We start from the raw sequence: 24,574 nt of genomic DNA, 5'->3' as shown, positions 1-24,574 counted from the left end.
ACTTAGTTTTCTTGAAAAAAATCCTAATGGTTCCCAAATGCGTCCATTTTTTTGTTGTAGAACTGCGCCAACACAGGTAGAGCTGGCGTCCGTCATGAGTGCCAGTGTGGCCGTGCGTGAAGGGTGCACTGTCAATGCTGCGTTCATAATGTTTTCCTTGAATTTTTCAAAAGCTTTTTCGGCGTCTGTTGTCCAAGGAATAGGAGAGTTATCGTTCTTTTTTGAGATATGCAGGTAGTCGTTTAGGATGTTTTGATATTGAGCGGCGTGTGGAAGGTTGTTTCTGTAGAAATTAATCAGGCCTAAAAATCTTCTTAATTCTTTGATTGTCTTCGGTTTAGGGAATTCCACTATTGCCTTGTATTTCTCTTCTGTTGGACGTATTCCTTGGCTAGTTATGTGATAGCCTAAAAAGTCCATTTCGTTTTTGAGAAAATCACATTTTTCGAGATTAATAGTAATACCGTTTTCCTGTAAACGCCTGAAAACTGTATCCAGTTGCTGAATAATATCATTTTCCGAGGCGATTAAACAATCGTCGATAAAAACGAATACAAAATCCAAATCTCTAAATAGCGAATCCATGAATCGTTGGAAAGTTTGAGCTGCGTTGCGTAAACCAAAGGGCATTCTAGGGAATTCAAAAAGTCCAAAAGGAGTGATTATAGCGGTTTTCTCCACGTCTTCTACAGGAATACAATGGTAAGCCTTCCGGATATCGATTTTGCTGAATATTTTCTTATTTTCTAATATGTAAGTGAAATCTGTTAATCGTGGAAGCGGGTATTTATCCGGTACTGTCGTGCTATTGAGCCTTCGATAATCTCCACATGGTCTCCATTCACCATTCTTTTTCTTCACCATGTGCAAAGGACTTGCCCATGGGCTGTCCGAGGGGCGACAAATTCCCAGCTCCATCATATTTTGAAATTCCTTTTTTGCTATGTGGTATTTATCCGGGGGTAGTGGTCTTGCGCGTGCTGATACTGGCGGTCCTTTTGTTACAATGTGATGCTTAATCTTGTGTTTTGGAGTAGAGCTGGGTGAGGACGGTTTCGTAATATCTTCGTATTATTTTAATATTTGGGTGATGCGTGTGTCGATTCCAACGTCAATAGTGCGTATTGTTTGCTGCGTCGATATGATTAGGGTTGCCGGCGTTGTCAGCTCAGTTACCCTATCTATTAGTTTCCGACCAGCTATGTCGACTAATAATTTAAAATGCTCTAAAAAGTCTGCTCCGATAATTGATTGTGTTACGTCGGCAATAACGAAGTTCCATTTAAAACTTCTTCGTAGTCCCAAGTTCAATGTAAGTGTTTTTTCGCCGTATGTCTTGATTTTTGTTCCGTTTGCGGCATAGAGTGTATAACGTTCGTTTTGTGCGATTATGCGACTCTGTGGCTTGCTTATAACTGATATGTTTGCTCCCGCGTCAATCAAATATCTAATACCACTTTTTCGGTCGGTAATAGTGAGGCGGTTGGACGGGTGGATAGCACAGAGTTCCGCCGTAGTCTGTGCTTGGATTAGTTTCCCTGATTTCCTGAGTTTGTTTCCTGTTTCCAATCACAAGGTTTTACGCATTTCTTCGCGTATTTTCTGAATTTATCGTGATAAAAACAAAGGTGTCTTCTTTCCCGGCTGTTTGCTCTTGATCTTGACCTTAATGGATAATGCTGACGATTGTAATAATCTTGACCGCTGCGTCGATAGTCTTTGTGACCTTGCTGAATTGCATTTAGTTCCACTCGCATATTTGCTAACTGCGCTAATATGCACGTCATTGTGTCGTCATTTGTTTTGTTCCGATTCTCAGCTGACACTTCTGTAAGTTTTGAGTTTACTAATATTTTGTCGGCGATTTCGCTCATTTTGTTGACGTCCATATTTTTTGTGACAGCCAGGACCGTGGTTACGGATGGAGGTAAAAGCCTCAACCATAGGAGTTTGATGGTGTCGTCGCCGATTTTTTCCTTACTCAGCACTCGCATTTTGCGTAGAAGGTGTGAAGGTTTTTGATCTCCGAGCTCCATTTCTGATAGTAATTTCTGGAGTTGACGGTCGTCTGATTCTTCGTAGCAACCGATTAAACGTTCCTTGATGGCCTTGTATTTTTCGGTTGCCGGTGGGCTGGTAATGATATCGCTAACCTGTATTATTTCTTCTTTTGAAAGCTTGGCTGTCACAGTGTAGTATTTGTAGTCATCTCCTTGTTTTTGCGGTGCTACTATTGCTTCAAACTGCGTAAACCATAGTCTGGGCTGGTCCCTCCAAAACTCCGGAATGCGGGATAAAACGGAGGTACCGGCTGCTATTTCTAAGGTTTCTTGTGCGTTGTTGCTTGCTTTGCAGGGTGATTGTGCTGAGGGGTACATTTTGTTTTGACGAATTTTCTTCTTGATCAATTGCTTGCTGTTCGTCGGGGTCACCAATTTGCCGATGGTCCGGCAAGGAGATGTAGTGAAACACTTGATGGTTTTTAAGTGATTTATTTTACATATACTGAGTGCTTATATACTAATAAAGGACGTGCGTTTTTGCTATCTACTTAATCTCTACTTTATCTTATGGTGTGCCCTATCTGGTTACGTCGATTATATCTACGATGATGTCGCTACACGCCACCAGCCACAGAAAAATTCAAGGCCATCAAGGATCGTCTACTACAGGTGTATGAGGAAAGCCCCGAGCGCCAATTTCAGAAGCTGGTGGGTGAGATGGAGTTGGGAACTCAGAAACCTTCACAACTTTTGCGCCGAATGCGGGATTTGGGCCGGAACGCCCAAACATCAGACAAAACTTTGCACAGTCTTTGGATCACACGATTACCAGCGTCTGTGAGAGCAGTGTTGACCATTTAGGAATAAAGTAAAGCCAGGATCAAAGTTTGGAAAACTTGGCGAACATAGCGGACAAGGTTATGGAGAACGTACGAAGCGGAGAAATCGCAGAGGTGAGCGGTAATCAGCAGAATACCAGCTATCAGTCGCCGAATCAAATGCCGATGAACGAGTTACTAGCACAGATGCACAAGTTGAACATAGAAGTTGCATCCCTGCGGGAAGAGGTTACACAGCATCGCCGAAGCACGTTCCGTGGTCGTGGAGGTTATGGATCGTTTCGGGCACGATCGAGGTCCCGAACGCCAGCGGATCCGAATTGGTTGTGCAGGTGGCACTACCGGTACCGAGCCAGGGCAACGAGGTGCGAGAAACCCTGTGCATGGAAGTCACCAGTAGCGAAGCAGGCGGAAAACTAGATGCGGTACGACCTACAGTGGCGGGAGTGATTGTACCGGGTAGTAATCACCGCCTCAGTGTATATGATAGGGAAAACGGACTAAAATTTCTAGTGGATACAGGTGCGAACGTGTCCATCATTCCAGTTAACAAAAAGCAAAAGTTATTAGGCGCACATTCGGACTATAAACTATTTGCAGCTAACGGGAGTGAAATAAAAACGTACGGCGTAAAGACTTTACATGTAAACTTAGGCCTTCGGCGCCCATATCGGTGGACATTTGTAGTCGCGGAGGTTACTCAACCCATATTAGGTGCGGATTTCTTGGAACATCATACGCTAATAGTAGATTTAAGTGCGCGCAAATTAATTGATAAGGAAACGCATTTGCTAACGTTGGGTAGCTTGACCCTTTGCGATAATTTATCAATTAGTACAGTAGATTGCAATCATCCATTTAGTGATTTGTTGCTGGAATTTTCAGAAATAACTAAGCCTGTATCTTTCAAAAATTTGGATCATGATTCTGGTCACGATGTTTTTCACTATATAGAAACCACCGGACCGCCCGTTCATGCTAGAGCGCGACCGCTGCCACCCGACAGGTATCATAAGGTTAAACAGGAATTTAAATTAATGCAAGAATTAGGTATTTGCAGAATGTCGTCGCGAAGAAGAATGGAGATATCCGGCCAGTCGGTGATTACAGGCGTCTAAACGCCATCACCAAGCCGGACCGTTACCCTGTCCCGAGACTGCTCGACTTCAATTATATTTTGGCAGGTAAGAAAATTTTCTCAAAACTTGATATTAATAAAGCATATCATTTCGTGAAAATTGCACCGGAAGACATAAAAAAGACTGCGGTGATAACACCAAATTCAAATTCAAATTCAAATTATTTTATTTGCCAGAAAGTAGTAGTACATAGTATGGTCTTAAGTTTATTTTGGTCCATTACTTTTTACCATAACATATGGTGTGCAAATGTCCAATTTTAGGGAATATAAAATAATTACGGCTCGATAATGTCAAAATTATTTACATAATATTAAGACTTACTCAATGGAAATTAAATTACTTAGTACAATAGTTGTTTTATGTCAAGAAATTATTATTAGATAAAGAATAAATGTCAAAAAAAAAGAAGAATGTCATATATGTAATGGAATGTCTGTATTTATTTTATGTCATCTTTATAATAACAATAATAAATGTTTAGCAGTTAATGTATACAATATTTAAGTTTTGAACGGTTCATTTCCTTCTTCGTGATACAACATAAAATCATTTATATTATAAAAACATTTCTCTTTTAGCCATTCTGTTAGTTTCCTCTTAAACAAACTTAATGGCAAACCTTTAAATGAATAGTTCAATTTATTGTACACTTTTATTGCGTTAATATAGGAATTTCTTTTGTATAATTCGAGTCTGCACAGTGGTTGACAAAGCTTATATTTATTTCTAGGTGTTACTTTTCTTCTAGTTACATCAATATGTTTAGTGAAGCATTCTGGGTGCTGTTGTACAAAAAGACACAATTCTTTCATATACATGCACGGTAGAGGTAATATATTGTACTTTTTTAACAGTGGCTTACAACTCTCTATGTATGAAGCTCCACAGATTGCACGAACACATTTTTTTTGAACTCTAAATGCTTTTATGATGTCTACCGAGTTTCCCCACAATAGGAGACCATACGAAAGAACGGATGATACGTATCCGTGATATGCGCTAATAGCAGCTTCTGTTGACACTGTGATACGCAACCTTTTAAGTCCATACACGAATCGATCAAGCCTACTACAAATAAATTCTATGTGAGTTTTCCAATCGCAGTGTTGGTCTATTTTAATACCTAAAAATGTTGTGCTTGGTACTTGTTCGATGACAGTGTTATTGTATTTAATATTTAAATTTATTGTTTTCCTTTTGTGAGTCTGAAATTGGATCATTTTTGTCTTTGTCATGTTTATTTGTAAATTATTCAAGTATAGCCAACCTATTATACTATTTATTGCCTCATTGATTTCCGCTTCGTATGTGTCTATGTTTTTACCTTTTACAAGAAGGGTTGTGTCGTCGGCAAAAAGGATTGTTTCATGGTTAGTAACATTTGGCAGGTCATTAATATATACAAGGAACAAGAATGGTCCTAATACGCTGCCCTGTGGCACTCCAAAATTGTTTTGTCTAAGGTCACTTCTATATTTATATTTTATGTTTTTGTGAACTTTAGAGATTTCTACACACTGTGTTCTGTCTTTTAAGTAATCTTTTAACCATTCATTTGCTTTTCCTCTTATGCCGTACTTTTCTAGTTTGTGTAGAAGCAATTCATGATCTACAAAATCAAATGCTCTACTCATGTCCAGGAAGATCGCTGAGATAGGAAAACCGTCATTTATTGCCTGAGTAACAATTTTGCATAAATTAAAACAAGCCAATGAGGTACTACAGTTCCGCCTAAACCCAAATTGCTCCTGCTTTAGAACACCATGTCTAGTGAAAAATTCTTCAAGCCTTCTTAGCATAACCTTTTCAAAAAATTTTGACATGATCGGTATAAGTGTCACAGGCCTATAGTTATACATGTCAGAATTATCTCCCTTTTTAAGCAATGGCTTTACGATCGATTGTTTTAGTATGCTTGGAAAGGTACCTTCTTCAAAAGACAAATTTATTAAGTAGCTTATAGGGTGAGATATACTCCGTGCACATAACTTGATTGCTTTGGTTGTGATGTCGTCTATCCCCACTGCATTAGTGTTTTTTAGACTTTGAATGATTCTGAATATTTCCAAAGCATCTGTAGGTCTAAGAAAAATTGTTTGATTAATGGTACTACCTAGAGTCTTATTTATGTCGTCAATCTTAAATTTAAATTTATTTTTATTTGTCAAATTAATATAAAATTCATTAAATATGTCACTTATTTCCTTAGGTTCATCATATGTTTGATTATCTTTAATTATTCTGTCAATTTGAGTCTTTTTGTTTTCACCATTTATATTTTCATTAATTATGTTCCATACAGCTTTACATTTATTTTCGTTGTTATCTATGTATTTTTTATTTTGCAATTGCTTGGATTTATATATACACTTTTTAAGTATGTAAGTATATGTTTTAAATTTGTTACACTTTCTGTTACCCTTATGTTTGTTGTGTTGTAGACTCAGATAAAGACAGCGTTTCCTGACACAGGACTTCTTTATTCCCTTCGTTAACCATTTACTGTTACCTGAATTGGTTGATCTTTTTATCATATTTATTGGAAAACACAGATTAAAAAACATTTTGAATAGGGTATGAAATTCATCAAATGCTCCCTGTAAGTTATTTTTTTCATATACATTTGAAAAAGTAAGTGCTGATATCGAACTTAAAATTTTATTCATATTTTCTTTACTATAATCCCTGACACTTTCATACCAACTACATATTTCATATGTTTTACTGTTTTTCAAAGACAAGGTCTGTCCTGTTTCATGATCAGATAACACCTTTTGGGCTATTCGAATTTATGAGATTAAATTTTGGTTTACGAACAGCCAGTCAAAGTTTTCAAAGATTTATGAATAATTATAATACAGTACTCGAAGGTTTAGATTTCTTATTCTGTTTTATCGATGACGTCATCATCGCTAGCGATTGTTTAGAGGGCCATAAAACGCACTTACGTAAAGTATTTGAGCGATTTGCAAAATTTGGCATAACCATAAAAATATCAAAATGTGAATTTGGCAAGGAAAGTATCGAATTTTTAGGTTACCAAGTATCGACCGAAGGCATTCAACCACTGGACCACAAGGTCAGGGCCATAGTAGAATATCCCCGGCCGGACAACGTGGAGCAACTTCGTCGATTCTTAGGTATGATACATTTATATAGAAGTAGTGCGACTGGAACGCCAAAGGCGACTGGAACGCCAAAGGCGACTGGAACGCCAAACACACTTACTGGGGCTCCAGGTTAACCCTACCCCGTGGAAGGCAACTTTACCAAACAACAGAGGAGCTTTGTCTTCGTTGCTTGTCACATGGTAAACCAACCTATTGGCCGACAGACCGAAATAAAACGCCTGATCTGCTCGATTTTTTCATCGTTAAAAACGTACCACAAACATTGCATATTGAGCCCTGCGCCGATCTCTCCTCCGATCATTCCCCAGTGATATTAAATATAAACAGTAAAATATTACTGATTGAACCTCCATTCAAACTCTACAACAAGGACACCGACTGGGAAATCTATCAAGACTACATAACCAGCCATGTTAACTTAAACATCCCATTGAAGACTGTTGAACAAGTAGAACTTGCTATAGAACAGCTGAACAGGCTAATTCATAATGCTTTAAGTGAATCCACAACAACAAAAAAGATACCATCTTACGTACAGCATCACTACCCAAAACACATCAAGGACAAAGTAGCTGAAAGACGTAACCTTCGCAAAATATGGCACAGCACTCGTTATCCAACTGACAAGGCAGCATTCAACAAGGCTTCCGAGGAACTGAAATACCTCATAAAAAAGATGAAAGAAGATAACCTACAAGCTTTCTTAAGGGAGTTGAAGCCCAGCCCAGACACTAATTACTCATTATGGAAGGCCACAAGGAAGATTAAAAGACCGAAAACGCATATACCACCAATCAAAACTGTTGCTGGAAACTGGGCCAGATCGGACTCTGAAAAAGCTACAGTATTCGCAGAACATCTTCGAGCTGTATTTGAACCATTCCCAAGTCTAAACTTAGAACATGACGATGAAGTAAACAACTATTTAAATAGTGCTATGCAGATGTGCTTTCCATTGAAAAGTACGAGCCCTAAAGAAATAACTTGCGAAATTAGGAACCTAAAAGAAGGGAAATCACCGGGATTCGATGCAATCGACGCAACTATGCTGAAACACCTACCTAAAAAGGGAATACTATTTATAGTTAGTATCATCAACGCGTGTCTGCGACTAGAATTTTTTCCCTGCCAATGGAAGATAGCTCAAGTAGTGATGATACCAAAACCGGGAAAACCACCACAGGAAGCAAGTTCATACAGGCCAATTAGCCTTCTGCCGGTTATAGGAAAAATCTTGGAGAGAATAATCCTGAATCGTATGACACAGCATCTACAGGATATACTCCCCAGTCATCAATTTGGTTTTCGCGCAAAACACGGAACTATAGAGCAAATTCATCGCCTCGTAGATGTCGTAGGTAGAACACTCGAGAACAAACAATACTGCTCAGCTGTTTTCCTCGATATAGGACAAGCTTTTGACAAGGTCTGGCATGATGGGTTAAAATACAAACTGAAAAAGATGTTGCCGCATAGCTTCTTTGGAATCATCAGTTCATATCTTCAAGAGCGATGCTTTGAGGTTAAACACAATGGAGGTACTTCACAAATGCAGGAAATTAAATCTGGAGTACCGCAAGAGAGCATACTTGGACCAGTATTATATCTCATCTTCACCGCGGACCTACCAACTACCAATGATATTGTTACAGCAACATATGCAGATGATACTGCAATAATGTCTGTCCATGACGACCCCGTTACAGCTTCTGACAACCTAGTTATGCATCCTGCTAGGCCTCTACAAACAATATCAATAGGTTAGAGAACAATAATCAATGGGTTAGAGTTACGGTGTCAAATGCTAGTTGGTCAATTACTGTAACTTTGATGAGCGCCAAAACTATAACCATTTGATTTACGATTACTTGTTCACTGTTAAGACCATTCATGAATACCATGATTGTATGTATCACGCCATAGCGGATACCACGTGACTAAAACCACATGTATAAAAGCTTTGTCATTTGTACCATAGCCCAGTTCTGTTCCTGTAATTGTCTCGGCTTGATGCTCTACGAGCACACCTTTATTTTAATTAAAATAAATATATATTTTTTAAATAAAGTGCTGTCCATTAATTTGACTGGCGCAGTCGGGTCGGATCTTAAGTTCGCGTAAAGTTCGTCGTTCCGTACACAAAAATCGGTACTTCGCGGCAACTAACAGCCTGACTAAGATTCGAAGAACTTACAAATTTCGTCAAATACCGCATCGGGCAGCAGCAGCATCTCGCTAACATCGTTCAAGACAGCAACTCGGCATGGGCAGCAGCAGTTTACTGTGAGTAAATCCTTATTCGCACTGTTTCCATAACCCCGTGTCTATCCTTATATATCTAACTGGACCAAACATCGCTAAGTTGATATATCCACTCGTATTTTCGGTCAAAATCGCGGAATCTACAATTAGTTATAGTTTTCACTTGTATTTTTCGACAAAAATCGCGAAATCTACAATTAGTTATAGTATTTACTTGTATTCTTCGACAAAAATCGCGAAATCTACAATTAGTATAGGAACGTGTCTTTTCGGACAAACATAGCCGAATCTACACTTAGTTTAAGCGTATATATCGGACAAAAATCGCCTAATATACTTTACTAGCTGACCCACGCAACTTCGCTTGCGTCACCTAAGAGAATGGGTCAAAATTTTCCCCGTTTTTGTAACATTTTTCGTTGCTACTCCGCTCCTAATGACCGTAGCGTGATGTTATATAGCCTATAGCCTTCCTCGATAAATGGGCTATCTTACACTGAAAGAATTTTTCAAATCGGACCAGTAGTTCCTGAGATTAGCGCGTTCAAACAAACAAACAAACAAACAAACAAATAAACAAACAAACAAACTCTTCAGCTTTATTATATTAGTATAGATTAATCTTTTGCCCTAAAAATAATATATATTTGTAAAAATGGCAACAAATGAGCCAACAAATACAATTCAACTTATTCCTAAGGAAATTCAAGCTCATGGGAGGAGTTAAAAAGATTATTTGTACAGCATTTTGGTGATCCACGCACTGAAGCCTGTATTGCCATAGAACTAGAGAATCTTAAGATGAAACAAGGAGAAACGTATATTGAGTTCTGCCATAGAATCCAGAATATAAGATCATCCTTAATATCTAAAGTCAACCTTTTAACTGACGAAGGCATCAAAGCAGCTAAGTATATTATATACAACAATACCGCGTTAAACGTATTTTTATATAACTTACCCGAGGAAATGCTTCGATTCGTAAGATTGAACAAATGCACCTCGCTGGAAAGTGCACTAAGTGTCGTAACAGAGGAGGTCAATTTCCAAACGCAATATCAATCTAAAAATAAATCGAACCATAAACCATTGCAATCTAAACCTATCATACCAACGCCACAAAGTCAATTTAAATTCGGCATAAATAATAATATTCCACAAAACTCTCAGCATAAAACATTCCCTAATCTATTTAATAGAAACAATTCCGTTAATAACCAAATGAGATTCCCTCAGCCTAACAAGTTAGGACAACCTAATCAATTCCGTCACCCGCAACAACAATTGCCTAGAGCAGTTAATAATTATAAACAAAGCGGATTTTTCAAACAAAATCCCAATCATCAATTTAAATTCGGGATACCAAATCAATTAAATCAGAATCGTTTCCCGCAAAATACAACACCTAAGCCTAACACGGACGTCTCCATGCGAACGGCAGTAAAACAAAATAACATAGACGAATATGAGGATTATGAAACATATAACGAATGTATAGATTTGGACAATCAAGAAATGTACGAAAATTACGTAGAGTCTGAGGAAAATGAGGAAAATTTTACCATAGAAGCCTCACCGGACGATCACCAGAAATAATCAATTTAAACTATTCGCAAGCTCATAGACTACCTCATATCGAAATACCAGAACTAGACGCTATTTTCATGATCGATACTGGCAGTACGCGTTCTTTCATAAATCCGGAAAAAATAAATGAATATTTTCCTTATAATACGTATGAAGAGCCTTTCCAAGTAGTTAGCACACATGGTTGTAGCCAACACACGGAAGTAGCAAATATACCGCTTACGGAAACCTTTCAAACAGATCTAACTCATAAGTTTTTCGTTTATAAAGTTGACAAAGACTATGACGGCCTACTAGGCATAGATTTGCTAAAACAATTAGATGCTAACATTGACATGAAAAACCAAATATTACGAACAAATACCACCGAAATACCAATTCTTTATTATGAACACTTTAAAATAAATATTCCCAGGCGTTCTGAAGTCAAAGTAAAATTACCTACAACAGTAGGGAATGGCGAAGCCATTATCTCATTTACGGAATTCTGTTCAGGCGTTCGAACACCAGACGCAATGATAACATGTAAAGATTTTTATGCAGAAACAATCATACAAAACCTTAATAATAAAGACGTTCTAATAACACTAGAAAAACCATTGTTAGTCCACCCATTAACAGAATCATATAAAGTAAATACGACAAATCATAACTTGAATTATAGTCAAACCAATTCAATATTAGAAGCTAATTTAAACAAGTTACGTTTAGAACATTTAAATAACGAAGAGAGAACCTGTATTCAAAACCTATGTCTAGAATATAAAGACATATTTTATTGCGAAGAAATCCCCTTGTCTTTTACCAACCAAGTAAAACATAGAATACGCACAAGCAACGAGGACCCTATATATATAAGACCTTATAGACAACCTCCAACAGAAAACGAAGAAATTAGGAAACAAGTACAGAAATTATTACATAACAATGTAATAACTGAATCTCATTCCCCTTGGAGTGCCCCTGTACATCTTGTCCCTAAAAAATTAGACGCTTCAGGTGAACAAAAATACCGAATGGTAATAGATTACCGACGTTTAAACGAAATTACGGTCGATGATAAGTATCCTCTCCCAAATAATACAGATCTTTTTGACAAATTAGGTAAAGCTACGTATTTTACTACGCTAGATCTTGCTAGTGGCTATCACCAAATAGAAGTAGAGCCTTCTGATAGACAGAAAACAGCCTTTACAACCCAATCTGGTCACTATGAATTTAAAAGAATGCCCTTTGGTTTAAAGACAGCTCCGGCTACATTTCAACGAGCTATGGACAATGTTCTTAAAGGACTACAAGGAATGCATTTTCTAGTCTATTTAGATAACATCATAGTCTTTTCTAATAGCTTACAAAATCACATAGAAAAGCTCAGAAAAATATTCGACAGACTTAGACAGACAAACTTAAAAGTTACATTAGATAAGTGCGAGTTCTTAAGAAAAGAAGTACTTTACTTAGGACACACTCTTTCTAAAGATGGGCTCAAACCAAACCAAGATAAAATTAATGCAGTTTTAAATTTCCCTATTCCTAAAACTCCCACGGAGATAAAAAGCTTTTAAGGTTTAATAGGCTATTACCGTAAATTCATCAAAGATTTCTCTAAGATCACACAACCTCTCACAAATTGTTTAAAGAAAGGTAGAAAAATCGTACATACTCAGGAATTCGTAAACGCATTCGAAAAATGTAAAGAAATATTAACAAATGCCCCACTTTTACAATTCCCTGATTTTAGTAAACCATTTTTATTGACAACTGACGCATCAAACTACGCAGTAGGAGCAGTATTGTCACAAGGCCCAATTGGTAGCGATAAACCAATAGCATACGCAAGTCGAACATTAAATGACGCCGAAACGCGCTATAGTACTATTGAAAAGGAACTACTTGCAATAGTTTGGGCATGCAAAGATTTCAGACCTTATTTATATTGTAAAAAATTCATTATACTTAGTGATCATAGACCTTTAGTTTGGTTACACACGCTTAAAGAACCAGGCAGTCGTTAAACTCGATGGAGCTTAAGACTAGATGAGTATGATTATGATATTAAATACAAACCAGGTAAACAAAACGGAAACGCTGACGCACTTTCACGTATTAAAATAAACGCGATTGATAAGGATAATATGTCAACCCAAGTAAATTCCCCCGATACAATAGTTATTTCGGACGATGAGGAAATAAGATCAAGAAAATCGACATATTCTATACCATCTGTTGACAGCCAAACTGTCACAGCATCCGAAAAGGACAACTCAACACTTGATACAGTACATTCTGAAGAGAATACCGACTCTTCCGACTTACCGATATTAGACGAAGCAATCGATACAAAACCAAACCAAATACTTATATATACATGGAATAGAAATGAACTAACTGTTAAAGATCTATCGCGCGACAAACAGAAAGTATTAGAAGTCCACATGCCAATAGATAATTTAGAGATAATCAAACAATTTCTTAAAGAATACATTAGACCTAAAATCAAACATTTTATTTACTTTGAAGACCATAGACATCGCGAGTCGTTTACAAATATTATAACACAATTGTTTAAAAAGGACTCAACTAAAATATTTGAATGCACTAAGCGTGTAGTTTACGTCGAAGACGAGAATGAACAACGTCAGATTGTATTGAAATACCATAAAGGTAAGACATGTCACAGAGGCATTAAAGAGACAATAGCGCATCTCAAGAGAACTTACTACTGGAATAACCTGCACGAAACAGTCGCAAGCATCATAAATTCATGCGAATCGTGTAAACTCATGAAATACGACAGAAAACCCATTAAACCGGAACTTCAATTAACTCAAACGCAATCAAAACCTTTCGAAGAGATATTTATAGATATATTTTCAATCGAAAACACTTACTTTTTAACAATTATTTATTTATTTATTTATTTAAACTTCTTATACAATTTGTATAAAGGCGGACTTAATGCCTAAGGCATTTTCTGCCAGTCTACCTTGGGGTGATGCAGAGATTAAATGAAGTAGGTGTTTAAATTATAAAGGAGGAAAATTTAGTTGAGAAAAAGGTTTACAAATAAATAACAATGTGGTCATGTGACTATACATAAATATAGATGAGTATATACATACATAATTATTTACATTTATAAAAATATTAAATACGAGTAATTCAATATATTATATAAATAGATGATATTAACGACATACAATAAACTAAATATAATACTTATAATATATACATATATACAATACCTCATAAATACAAACTAAGATAAGTGTGACGATTCTGCAACTTGTTTTAGCAAGAGATCCCGAACTTTGCTCTTAAACGTAAGACGGTTAGTGGACATCCTGACTTCAAGAGGGAGCGCGTTCCATAATAAGACAGATTGGACAGGAAAAGAAGAGTTGACAAACCCAGAAGTGTGTGATGGACAGAGAAGAAGAAGATTATTAGAGGAGCGAAGGTTACGGTTGTGATTATCACACAGATATTGAAAGTAGGGAGTTAGGTAGGCTGGGGGAGTAGAAGAAGTGAAAAAAGAGAACAGAGTCGTGAGTGCACGTAAATTACGGCGCTCACGAATAGGCAGCCACCTAAGCTGGGAGCGATAAGTAGATATATGATCATACTTGCGGAGGTTGAAGATGAATCGAATGCAGTTGTTGAGAAGGCGGTCAAGTTTGTTGAGGAGATCTGCATTCAGGTCGAAGTAACATACATCACCATAGTCGATCAGTGGAAAGATTAAGGTCTGCACAAGCATTGCTTTAGTCGTGGATGGCAAAAAGTTTTTGAGACGATACAGAGCCCGCAGTAAACCAGTGACCCTCTTGCAGACGTTAGATACTTGAGCTCTCCAGCTCAAAGTTGAGTCCAAGTAAAGGCCAAGGTTTTTCACAGTAGGGGTCAGTTCGATGATGGAGCCATTAAATACGACCGGTGGTACTGTTACGTGACCTAGCCTACTGATACTGCGATTACTGCCTACGACTATAGCCTGACATTTGTCAGGGTTAACAGCTAAACCGAACTGCCTAGACCAACACTCAATGTGCTGAAGGTCACTGTTAATCATGCCGACAACTGACGCTATACAATCCACTGTTCCTTGCGCGTAGAGTTGCAAGTCATCAGCGTACAGATGATACGCACCCTGAAGATTATCGGTTAGGAGATTAATGAAAAAAGAGAACAATAAAGGAGAGAGGATGCCGCCTTGTGGGACGCCAGAATCGAGTTCACGCCAGCTCGATGATAAGTCACCGATGTGAACCGACTGTTGGCGTCCTTTGAGATATGAGGAAAACCAATTTAGTGCACCAGAAGATATATTAAGGTGAGAAAGGATGTGTATGGCTCAGAGTTAGTTAGTTTAGTTATAGTTAGATAGTGAGTTGACGGAAACCACAGAGTTCACAAAAGTAACATTTATTCGTTAAAAGTACACGACAGTTACATTTGATGCTAATCCGCGGTAAAGCGCTACGGCAGCTATGTGTCAACTAACTAATTATAATGTTTAAGTAACTAAAACGACTCGCAAAAGTAGGTTGCGGCGTTAACAATAATATATGCCTGTACGTGAACCGTACATGCTCCCAAGGGAAAAGTAGAATTAGCATCAATTACAAAGCAAAAAATCGTAATTTAAGGAGTTTGTACAAGTTTATATGTAAAAGTATAATTAAAGTAAATGTGTAAAATATTTATAAAGATACTATTTTAGTTAGATTAATTTAATTCGTCGAAATGGAATGCCTTCTTCGACTGTCTTGCTTCGCTGTAAACGGGCTCTGCTGCTTTCGGAGGCATTTCTTGTAGCTCGATGTCTCCTCTGAAGTTATCTCTACCTCTAGGTATCGCTCTTGGTTTTGCAGAGAGTGCTTTTGTCTTGCGCCAGTGTTTGAACGCAATATAGAGGGTGAGGGCAGCGATTCCTCCCAACAACAAGGATGTTACCGAGTACAAATAAACGTCATGACTTGACATGTCAGACGCAATCGGTAACGATTCTTTCTTTTTCTGAAATTCCAACTGCTGTTCTATTTTTCTAATTTCAACTGCAGTTGATGATGGTTGTACTGATATATTCAATTTTGCGTTTTTCCATCCGAGGTCAAAAATGTTGTTGATATTAGAATTAATTGACGGTATGTCTAAGTCGGGTTCTATGTTTACACTACTTCCCAGCTGATTGTGTGTAAATATTGTGGCGTCCTTTTTCTGCAGTAAGCATTTTGACTTCAAGGTTATCACTCCGGTCCCGTCAATGACCGTCGGTGTAATTTGATCGCTGCATATGACGCGTACTAGTTGTTTTGTACACAATGTAAATAGCCACATATTTGCTTTGTGAAGTTTTATCCAAGTTTGTTTACATGTGACGTCATTAAGTACGCATGATAGAGACTCCTGTTGATTGAAAACTTGGGCTTCACATGGAGCGTCCTTATCATGCAAGTTGTAAACAGGATTACGTGCCATACAAATGAATTCGTCTTCCCCATATGATGTACATTGGTGCAGGTCGTGTTTTTCCATTGTTATGTAAGCATTTTTTACAAAGTTTATTGCGATGAAACTTGAGCTGTGTTGCACGAGTTGCAAACGTCCTTGTCTAAGGAATGGTATCGGTATGACTCGAAATATTTTGTAGTCTTCATCGCTCAACAAAGGGATATGTATTTCAAAAAGCATGAAGTTGTTCGTAATTCGAGCCTTCACATGGATAAGGTCATAGATGTTTTTGAAATCCCTTTGAATATCTTTGACCGGTAACGACAATCCCGGTGGCAATCTTGCGGATATTATGTTTAGTTGTTTAATCAGTTGGTTAGCCGGAAATAGATGGGTGTCCAAATGTCCTTTGTATATGTTAGCGAGAGCATTTATCAACATGTCTAATATTCGGTTTAAATCACTTAAAATCAGAGTTGACGTCACAGCAGCGGAATTTATGTCATTCATTGTAAATAACATTTGCGCTCTGTTCTCTATTTTAGTGATTTCGCTGCAAGTTTGGTTCATGTGGGCTCGCAATGATTCTAATTGTTTGTCCATAAATGCAGTGTTCCTTTTTATAATGTTGTTTTCAGCCTCTACGATTAATGTTTGGTTTTTCATAAGTTGAAGTAAGTAGTTATCGTTTGCTTGTAGATTATATATGTCCTTCTCGTACTTTTCCGCAAAGTCTGCGTCGAGCACTCCGAACAAAGTTCTTGATAATTTCCCAACTCCATCAAAATAACCGCGTTTTCTTCTTGAATGTTGTGTTAGCAGCATAGAGTTGTAGTCGGCTAGGTGTGTCAGTTCATGACGTAGGTGGCGAATAATTGGCTCGCATGTCATGTACTCGTGCGATATTCTATTACAAAGTTTATCTATTTGGTTTACATAATCGTTGATTTGATTTGTTGCTTGCCAGTATAAAGTTAAGTTGTAGAAAACCAATAGAGTCCATTCGTCATGTATTAATTGTATTTTCCCCGCTTCGTCGAAGTAGATTGGGTGATTGCTTGGTATAGGTGTAACTCGCAAGCTTTTCGTTGTAGACTGCGCTGATTGTACAAATCCCGTTATAGTTAGTATGGATAGGAGTACGAGTGACAGAAAATTATTCGTGTTTTTTGTGGTGCCTCGTCGTATTTTGGTTTCCGATGTAGATGCCGATTCTTCCTGTTTCAGCGGCAGTGGTGAAAGCTTCGTTATTGGTCGTTTGAGGGCTCCGTTTTTAGTTTTCAAGGTAACGACCCGCACAAGACCGTCGGCGCCTGGATGTAGTTCCAGAACTCTTCCCAAGGCCCAGCGGCCGGGAGGTAGGTGTTCGTCCTTTACTAACACAAGGCTTCCTTGTTTCATATTTTCTGTTGAGTGCTGCCATTTGCTCCGGATCTGCAGTTGATGTAGATACTCGTTCGACCAGCTGTTTCTAAGATCGTGCTCAGCAAAATTTTGCTCTTGTTGCGGTAGGGATAGGAGGGGGCCGCCGATGAGGAAATGACCGGGAGTTAGATATTCCAGGTCTTCAACATCCTCTGTTAATGGGCACAGGGGCGCGAGTTAAGACACGCTTCAATTTGATTCAGTAAAGTAGTGAATTGTTCGAAAGTCAGCTTCTGCTCCCCCAGTACTCGATGTAGGTGATACTTCATGGCTTTGACGGCCGCTTCCCACAGGCCTCCAGCTGTCGGCCAAAGTGGTGCATTGAAATGCCACTCCACTTGAAGGTGACTCATCTCATCGAAGAATTCGAGAGTTTTGAATGTTTGATGAGTTTCAAATTCTTGTTGGAGTAGTTTCGCTGCGCCTACAAAGTTCTTGCCGTTATCGGAGAATACGTGCCGGGGGGTGCCTCTACGGGCACACATCCTTTTAAACGCAGCGAGGAATGTTTGTGTCGTCAGATCCGACACCAATTCCAAATGCACGGCCTTAGTTACCATACAAATGAAAATTGCTATGTAAGCTTTGCATGTTTTAACTCCTCTTCCTTTGTTGATTTTCACTTCAACATGACCGGTATAGTCGACGCCTGTGTTGGTGAACGGTCTTGATGGAGTTACACGCTCTTTCGGCAAGTCTGCCATTAGTTGTACATTTCTGTTTGGTTTGAACCGATGACATCGGACGCATTGCCTAAGCTCCTTCTTGACTGTTCTGCTACCGCCAATGACCCAATATTTTTGACGTAAATGAGCCAAAGTTAGCCTAGCGCCTCCGTGAAACGTGTCGCGGTGAGCTTCTTGTATAAGAAGCTCAGTTAATCTTCCTGTAGGTGGAAGAATAATCGGATGTTTTGCTTCAGTAGATAAAGTTGAGTAGCCTAATCGTCCTTTCACACGCATTATTTCACGGTCGTCCAAAAATGGCGTTAACTTCAGCAGGTTGCTTTTTGTAGGTATTGGTCGGTTCTTTTTTAAACATTCAATTTCGTCACTATACTTCTCATTTTGAATTGTTTTGATGACCAATTCCGTTGCATGCATAATGTCTTGTGGTGACAAACACATAACTACTTTGTTGTTGCCGCAGTCGTGTAAGTTAGTCGTTGGAGTTATTATGCGTTTTTGCTTACGATTGTTGCTCAGTCGCAAAATCCATGCAAGCACTCGAATGACGCGTTTGTAATTACTGTTTTTGTTTAGTAATGAGTCAATTACTTCACATTTATTGAATGTGACAGCGTAGCAGTTTGTGTTTTTCAACTCAGCGTTTGTCGTATAGTTAAAACTATTATTTTGGTGGATATTTGATAAGCTTGTTTGTAACCAATCTGGACCATTCCACCATAGTTTAAAGTCTAGAAGTTGATGAGGAGTGAGCCCTCGAGTTGCACAGTCAGCAGGATTCTCTTCTGACTTCACATAATCCCAGGACTCTGCTGGAATAATGCTGTTAATTTGTTTCACTCTGTTAGCTACGTATTTGTCCCATCGGTTTATATCACCTTGCAACCACGCTAACACGACCTTAGAGTCGCTCCAGCATTTCGTGCGCGGTTTTTTGTGACAGAGGGTATTTTGAACCCTTTCTATCAATTTAGCTAGCAAAGCGGCCCCACAAAGTTCCATTTTAGGTACAGATATCTTATTACTGATTGGCGCAACCTTTGTTTTTGCCGTAATCAGTGCAGTCTTGTATTCGCCGTCCTGAATTTTCACTCGGATATAAATAACGCACGCATAAGCTTTTTCGCTTGCATCACAAAACCCGTGAATCTCGACATCGTTTTCTTGGCATTGTAACCATCGTGGTATGGAAAGTTTGCTTAGTAATGGGATGTCTTTTCTCATAGCTTCCCATTCCGCCGCGAGATCGTCGGGTAAACGTTCATCCCAGTTGATTTTACTTATCCAGATTTTTTGGAAAAGAAGTTTAGTTTTTATTGTGAACGGCGATAGTAAACCAAGTGGGTCGTATAACTTGCTTATTTCACTCAGTAGTACGCGTTTTGTTAAGCTCTTTTTGACTTGTAGATCCCAATGGTATGTGAAGCTGTCGTTGTTTTGATTCCACCTCATACCCAACAATTTTGAGTTCGTTGTTTGTTTTGGACTAAAGTCGATGTTCGTATGGCGACACCTTTGATCATCTCGCAAATCTTCCAAGATACTGGACTCGTTCGTTTTCCATTTTCGCAAGTTAAATCCTCCTTTTTTTAACAGTTCATTTAACTGCGTGACGAGTGTTTTCGATGATTCAACAGTATCTTGGCCGTACACCAGGTCATCCATGTAGAAGTAGTTTTTTAGAATGTGTGCAGCTTCCGGGAAGTTATCTTTCTCATCTTCTGCGAGTTTATGTAAAGTGCGCATTGCTAGATAGGGTGCACTTTTTGTTCCATATGTTACTGTGCGTAACTGCCAATCTTGTAAAGGTTCGTCAGGGGATGATCTCCAAATTACGGTTTGCAAATGTTGTTGTTTTTCGTTTAACCAGATGAACCGATAAAGTTTTTCCACATCTGCTGTAAACACGTATCTGTATGTTCTCCAGTTAATTAGCAGTGTAAGGATATCCTTTTGTAAGTTACCACCACAGTACATATTGTCGTTAAGGCTGCAGTCTCCTTTTGTCTTGTACGACGCGTTAAAGACAACTCTTAGTTTTGTTGTCGTTGACTCAGCTCTCAACACACCATGATGAGGTAAATATACATGGTCCCTATTCACTCCTGAGATAGGCTTCATGTGTCCCATAGCGATATACTCGTTCATGAAACGCTTATACTCGATGCTGAGTTCCTTGTTTCTGAGCATTTTTCTTTCGAGTCGAAGAAACTGTGCTAATGCTTGAGATTTTGCGCTTTTTAAGTTTGTTTCGAAGTTAGGTTTCATAGGCATTTGTACCACATATTGCCCGTTCGCCAATCTTATGGTAGTTGCGTTGTAATATTCCTCGCAGTGTTGTTCCTCACTGGATGGTGCTGATTTGTCTGGAATTTCCTCGGTTTCCCAGAATCTTGCCATGTTTTCAAAATCGTTAAGTGTCACCATGCAGTGGAATGTTTCTACCTTCCCGCATAGAATCCAACCCACTTTGGTTTGCTGAGCTATTGGGTAACTCTTATCACTCCTGATGACGCCGTTTAGGATAAGTTCTGAGTAGATGTCTGCGCCCAAGAGTAGATCAATAGGGCCGGACATGTTGAACTGCGGATCTGCCAGTTTCAAGTTTTCTAAATAATCCCAGTTACTGATTGAAAACGATGCGGTAGGTAAATTGCTAATAAGTTTTTTCATAATTAATGCTTCGAAGCTGAATTTGTAGTCGGAGTGTATTGACATACATTCTAAGTTCATTGCTCCTTTGCAGTTGCCACTAAGGGCGCCTACACCCGATACAACAGCGCTCATTTTACGTCGTTGTAATCGGAGGCGCTGTGCGGCGTTTTCTGTAATAAGGCTCACTTGGGAGCCTTGGTCAAGAAGACCTCTCAAGTTTATGAAATTTCCATCGATTGTTCTGACCTTCAGAAGTACAGTTGTCAACAATACTTCCTTGTTTTTGTTCATTAAATTGTTCACCCCATAAGAAGTAGAAGGAGACGACAATGAGTCTTCCTTGGTTGAAAGTTGGTTTTTTCTTGATAGTTGAGTTTCAGCTTCATGCAAAAGTGTGTGGTGAGCCTTATGACACAATTTACACGTCTTACGTGAATTGCATTGTTTGTCGCCGTGGCTGAATAAGCAGTTTTTACAAATATGCAAGTTGCGCACTGTGTCATTACGCTTTTTTGTATTCATTTCTAAAAATTGCTCACAATTCATCAAAACATGATTAGTTTTGCATATTGGGCATGTTTTTGCTGTCGTGAAGAAGGTTTTTGGTGAGTTTTGAGACTTGTTAAAGTACGATGACCCCTGCGCTTTATTCTTGTTGTTATTAGGCTGCTTTTCTGATTTCCACGGCTTATTCATTGACGATATTTTTTGGCTATTTCCTTGCAGAACTTCCAGTGACATGAATTTCATTTCCAAAAACTCAGCGAACTCTTTCAAGTCGGGAAAGTCCCGGGGATGTTTGATGTCCCTTATATATTCGTTGTACGTATCGCTGTCTAATTTTTGAATCAATAAGTAAACCACAATCGGGTCCCAATTAGTGATGTCTAAACCGATGTTTTTTAGTCCGTTCAAGCACTCCCTCATAACGTCATGAAGCTTCCGTATGTTTGCCGCGGTTGCTTGCTGAATAACAGGTTGATTCAGGAGTGTGTTCATGTATGATGTAAATAACAGCCGTTTATTATCGTAGCGGTGGGTCAGCATCTCCCAGCAAGAGGCGTAGTTTTCAGCACTGATGCCAAGATGCTGAACCAGTTTTTCCGCTTCACCCTTCAATTTTGTTTTTAAGTGTTGCATTTTTTGAGCCTTTGAAAGCGTTGGATTGTTGTGTACACTTTCGAGGTAGAGGTCTCTAAAAGTTAACCATTGGTTATAGTTGCCATGGAAATCAGGTATTTGTATTCTCGGCGTCGATTTTTCATAATGCGCATTATTCCAGATGTTGTTTTGCAATTTCCTTTTTAGGTCATCATAAATGTTTTCTGCTGCATCGTATTTCTGTTGATAAACGGAGTCCTCATCCTGTATTATGTAGTCTAGTTCCCAATTTATCTTTTCGATATGCTCCCATTTGGTTTTCAGAGTGCTTAATTTGTCTTCCAACTCCCATTTTTCCATCGGAACCGCCAACGCTTTGCTTATTTTTTCGACGGAGCGTTCGAACGCTCTAAAATTACAATATTGGTGGCGCATAAGATCTCGTTGCTTCTCCGTTGGATCGCCGTTCTCCCGTGACGGCGTGTGAAATTTGATGTCGTCGAACGTAAATTCCGATTGCCCCTTGCTCTGTTTAGGCGTTGCGGGTGGCTGTTCCATCTTGCTAGTAGATGCAGACGGCAACTCCGATTTACGTTTTAACATGTCCTGCAGCACTTCTTCATACAGCTTCTTCATACTGCTGAAAATGTCATCGCTGAAATATTGGAGGTCTGTTGCTCCAGACTCTTCCAGTAGTTGGTGATTGTTAACAAACTTCTCCCAGTTACTGTTCAGTCGAGAAAGACGATCCTCCAGGTAGACCAAGTTCTTCCTAGTGGGACTGTCCTTCTTATAGTTGGTGCAAATAAGCTTCAAGTCTCTAAAGATAATTTCTTGGCGGCTTATAAGCTCTGTTACACTCTGAACCATTGTTATAAGTTATTGTAGCTTACAGTAAATAATACGTACCGTTGAAGTTCAGTTTTCGATAGTACCGCAGAGTTGTTTCGCCGCAGGCACTAGTTCATTAAGTAGATACTAAGTGTTCTTAACCGTCTACCAGAGATATGTGCGCCTTCTCAATCTTACTGGGGCGACCCGCTTCTGGGAGACCAGGAAGACCGATTCGCTATCTCTAATAAAGTCACTCAACACACTCAATATCGAAGTTAAACTCGAAGGACCATTTGATGTATGGCTCAGAGTTAGTTAGTTTAGTTATAGTTAGATAGTGAGTTGACGGAAACCACAGAGTTCACAAAAGTAACATTTATTCGTTAAAAGTACACGACAGTTACATTTGATGCTAATCCGCGGTAAAGCGCTACGGCAGCTATGTGTCAACTAACTAATTATAATGTTTAAGTAACTAAAACGACTCGCAAAAGTAGGTTGCGGCGTTAACAATAATATATGCCTGTACGTGAACCGTACAGGATGGAAAGAAGGATATCATGACTGACGGTATTGAAGGCGTTCGAGAAATCAACCAAAGCCACCACGGTGACTTTAGTATCTTCCATGCCCGCCCTTATATCGCCAGTCACTTTAAGGAGTGCGGATGTAGTGCTGTGACCTGGTCGGAACCCGGATTGAAGTGGGTTAAGCAAGTTGTTGTTTAACACAAACTGTGTTAATTGCTTGTGCACACAGGCCTCAAGCACTTTGGAGAGGAAAGGGAGAATTGATATGGGTCGGAAGTGGGCTGGGCTCGAAGGATTTGGGATTTTAGGTAACGGAATAATGTAGGCTTTGCGCCACAGAGAAGGAAAAGTACCAGAGGTAAGAGAGAAATTTATGATGTGGGAAATGGCGGGGAGCAGGTGATCCAATACCGTGACGATCATATGCCGACTGACATCGTCAGCGCCTACTGCATTGGACTTAATAGACAGGATTACCTTTTTAATATCTTCCGGTGTTACTGGAGCAAAACAGAAGGGATCAAAGTTGGGTCGGGGTAAATTATTTATGGAACGGACAGTGTTGCACGTGGTTTGGTGATCAAGAGGTACTGTGGAAGCAAAATGGAGATTAATGTCATCCAAACCAACCGTGCAGTCTGGAACGTTACTTCGTTGTTTGCCGATACCTAGGGTCCCTAGGAACCTCCAGATATCGGCTGGGGAAGAGGAAGAAAGATTACTGAGAATGTGTCGGCGTTTAGCGTTGCGTACCATCTGATTGCATCTGTTCCTTGCAACTTTGAACTGAACCCAGTTGTCGTCACAGCGGTTTCTGCGGAACTTTGCGAATGCCCTATCCCTACGCCTCATGGCAATGCGAACTCCCTCAGTCATCCAGGGAGCAGGCGGTCGTTTACATCTCACTCTTCTGATTGGCGCGTGG

The 24,574-nt window shown here is 39.1% G+C and overlaps 2 protein-coding genes across 2 annotated transcripts; both read right to left on the bottom strand.

The window, feature by feature from the left end:
- Positions 1-1,447: 1,447 nt before the first annotated feature.
- Positions 1,448-2,378, bottom strand: LOC142985886 (uncharacterized). Its single transcript, XM_076134128.1, has 2 exons — positions 1,666-2,378; positions 1,448-1,559 (listed from the first exon to the last, which is right to left on the bottom strand). The coding sequence occupies exons 1-2, from the start codon at positions 2,376-2,378 to the stop codon at positions 1,448-1,450; spliced, it is 825 nt and encodes a 274-aa protein (XP_075990243.1).
- A 15,620-nt stretch (positions 2,379-17,998) lies between these two features.
- LOC142985885 (uncharacterized) lies at positions 17,999-23,155 on the bottom strand. Its single transcript, XM_076134127.1, has one exon. The coding sequence runs from the start codon at positions 23,153-23,155 to the stop codon at positions 17,999-18,001; it is 5,157 nt and encodes a 1,718-aa protein (XP_075990242.1).
- Positions 23,156-24,574: the final 1,419 nt, after the last annotated feature.

The sequence above is a fragment of the Anticarsia gemmatalis genome, chromosome W (assembly GCF_050436995.1).
Source record: "Anticarsia gemmatalis isolate Benzon Research Colony breed Stoneville strain chromosome W, ilAntGemm2 primary, whole genome shotgun sequence".
NCBI classification, from domain to species: Eukaryota; Metazoa; Arthropoda; class Insecta; order Lepidoptera; family Erebidae; genus Anticarsia; species Anticarsia gemmatalis.
This window is presented reverse-complemented; position numbering and strand designations above follow the sequence as displayed.

Excerpts from the sequence above, each read along its gene's own strand:
- LOC142985885 (XM_076134127.1), bottom strand. The coding sequence starts at position 23,155 with ATGGTTCAGAGTGTAACAGAGCTTATAAGCCGCCAAGAAATTATCTTT.
- LOC142985886 (XM_076134128.1), bottom strand. The coding sequence starts at position 2,378 with ATGTACCCCTCAGCACAATCACCCTGCAAAGCAAGCAACAACGCACAA. Across the intron at positions 1,560-1,665 it reads CGTCAGCATTATCCATTAAG|GAAACAAACTCAGGAAATCA; the intron begins GTCAAGATCAAG and ends GATTGGAAACAG.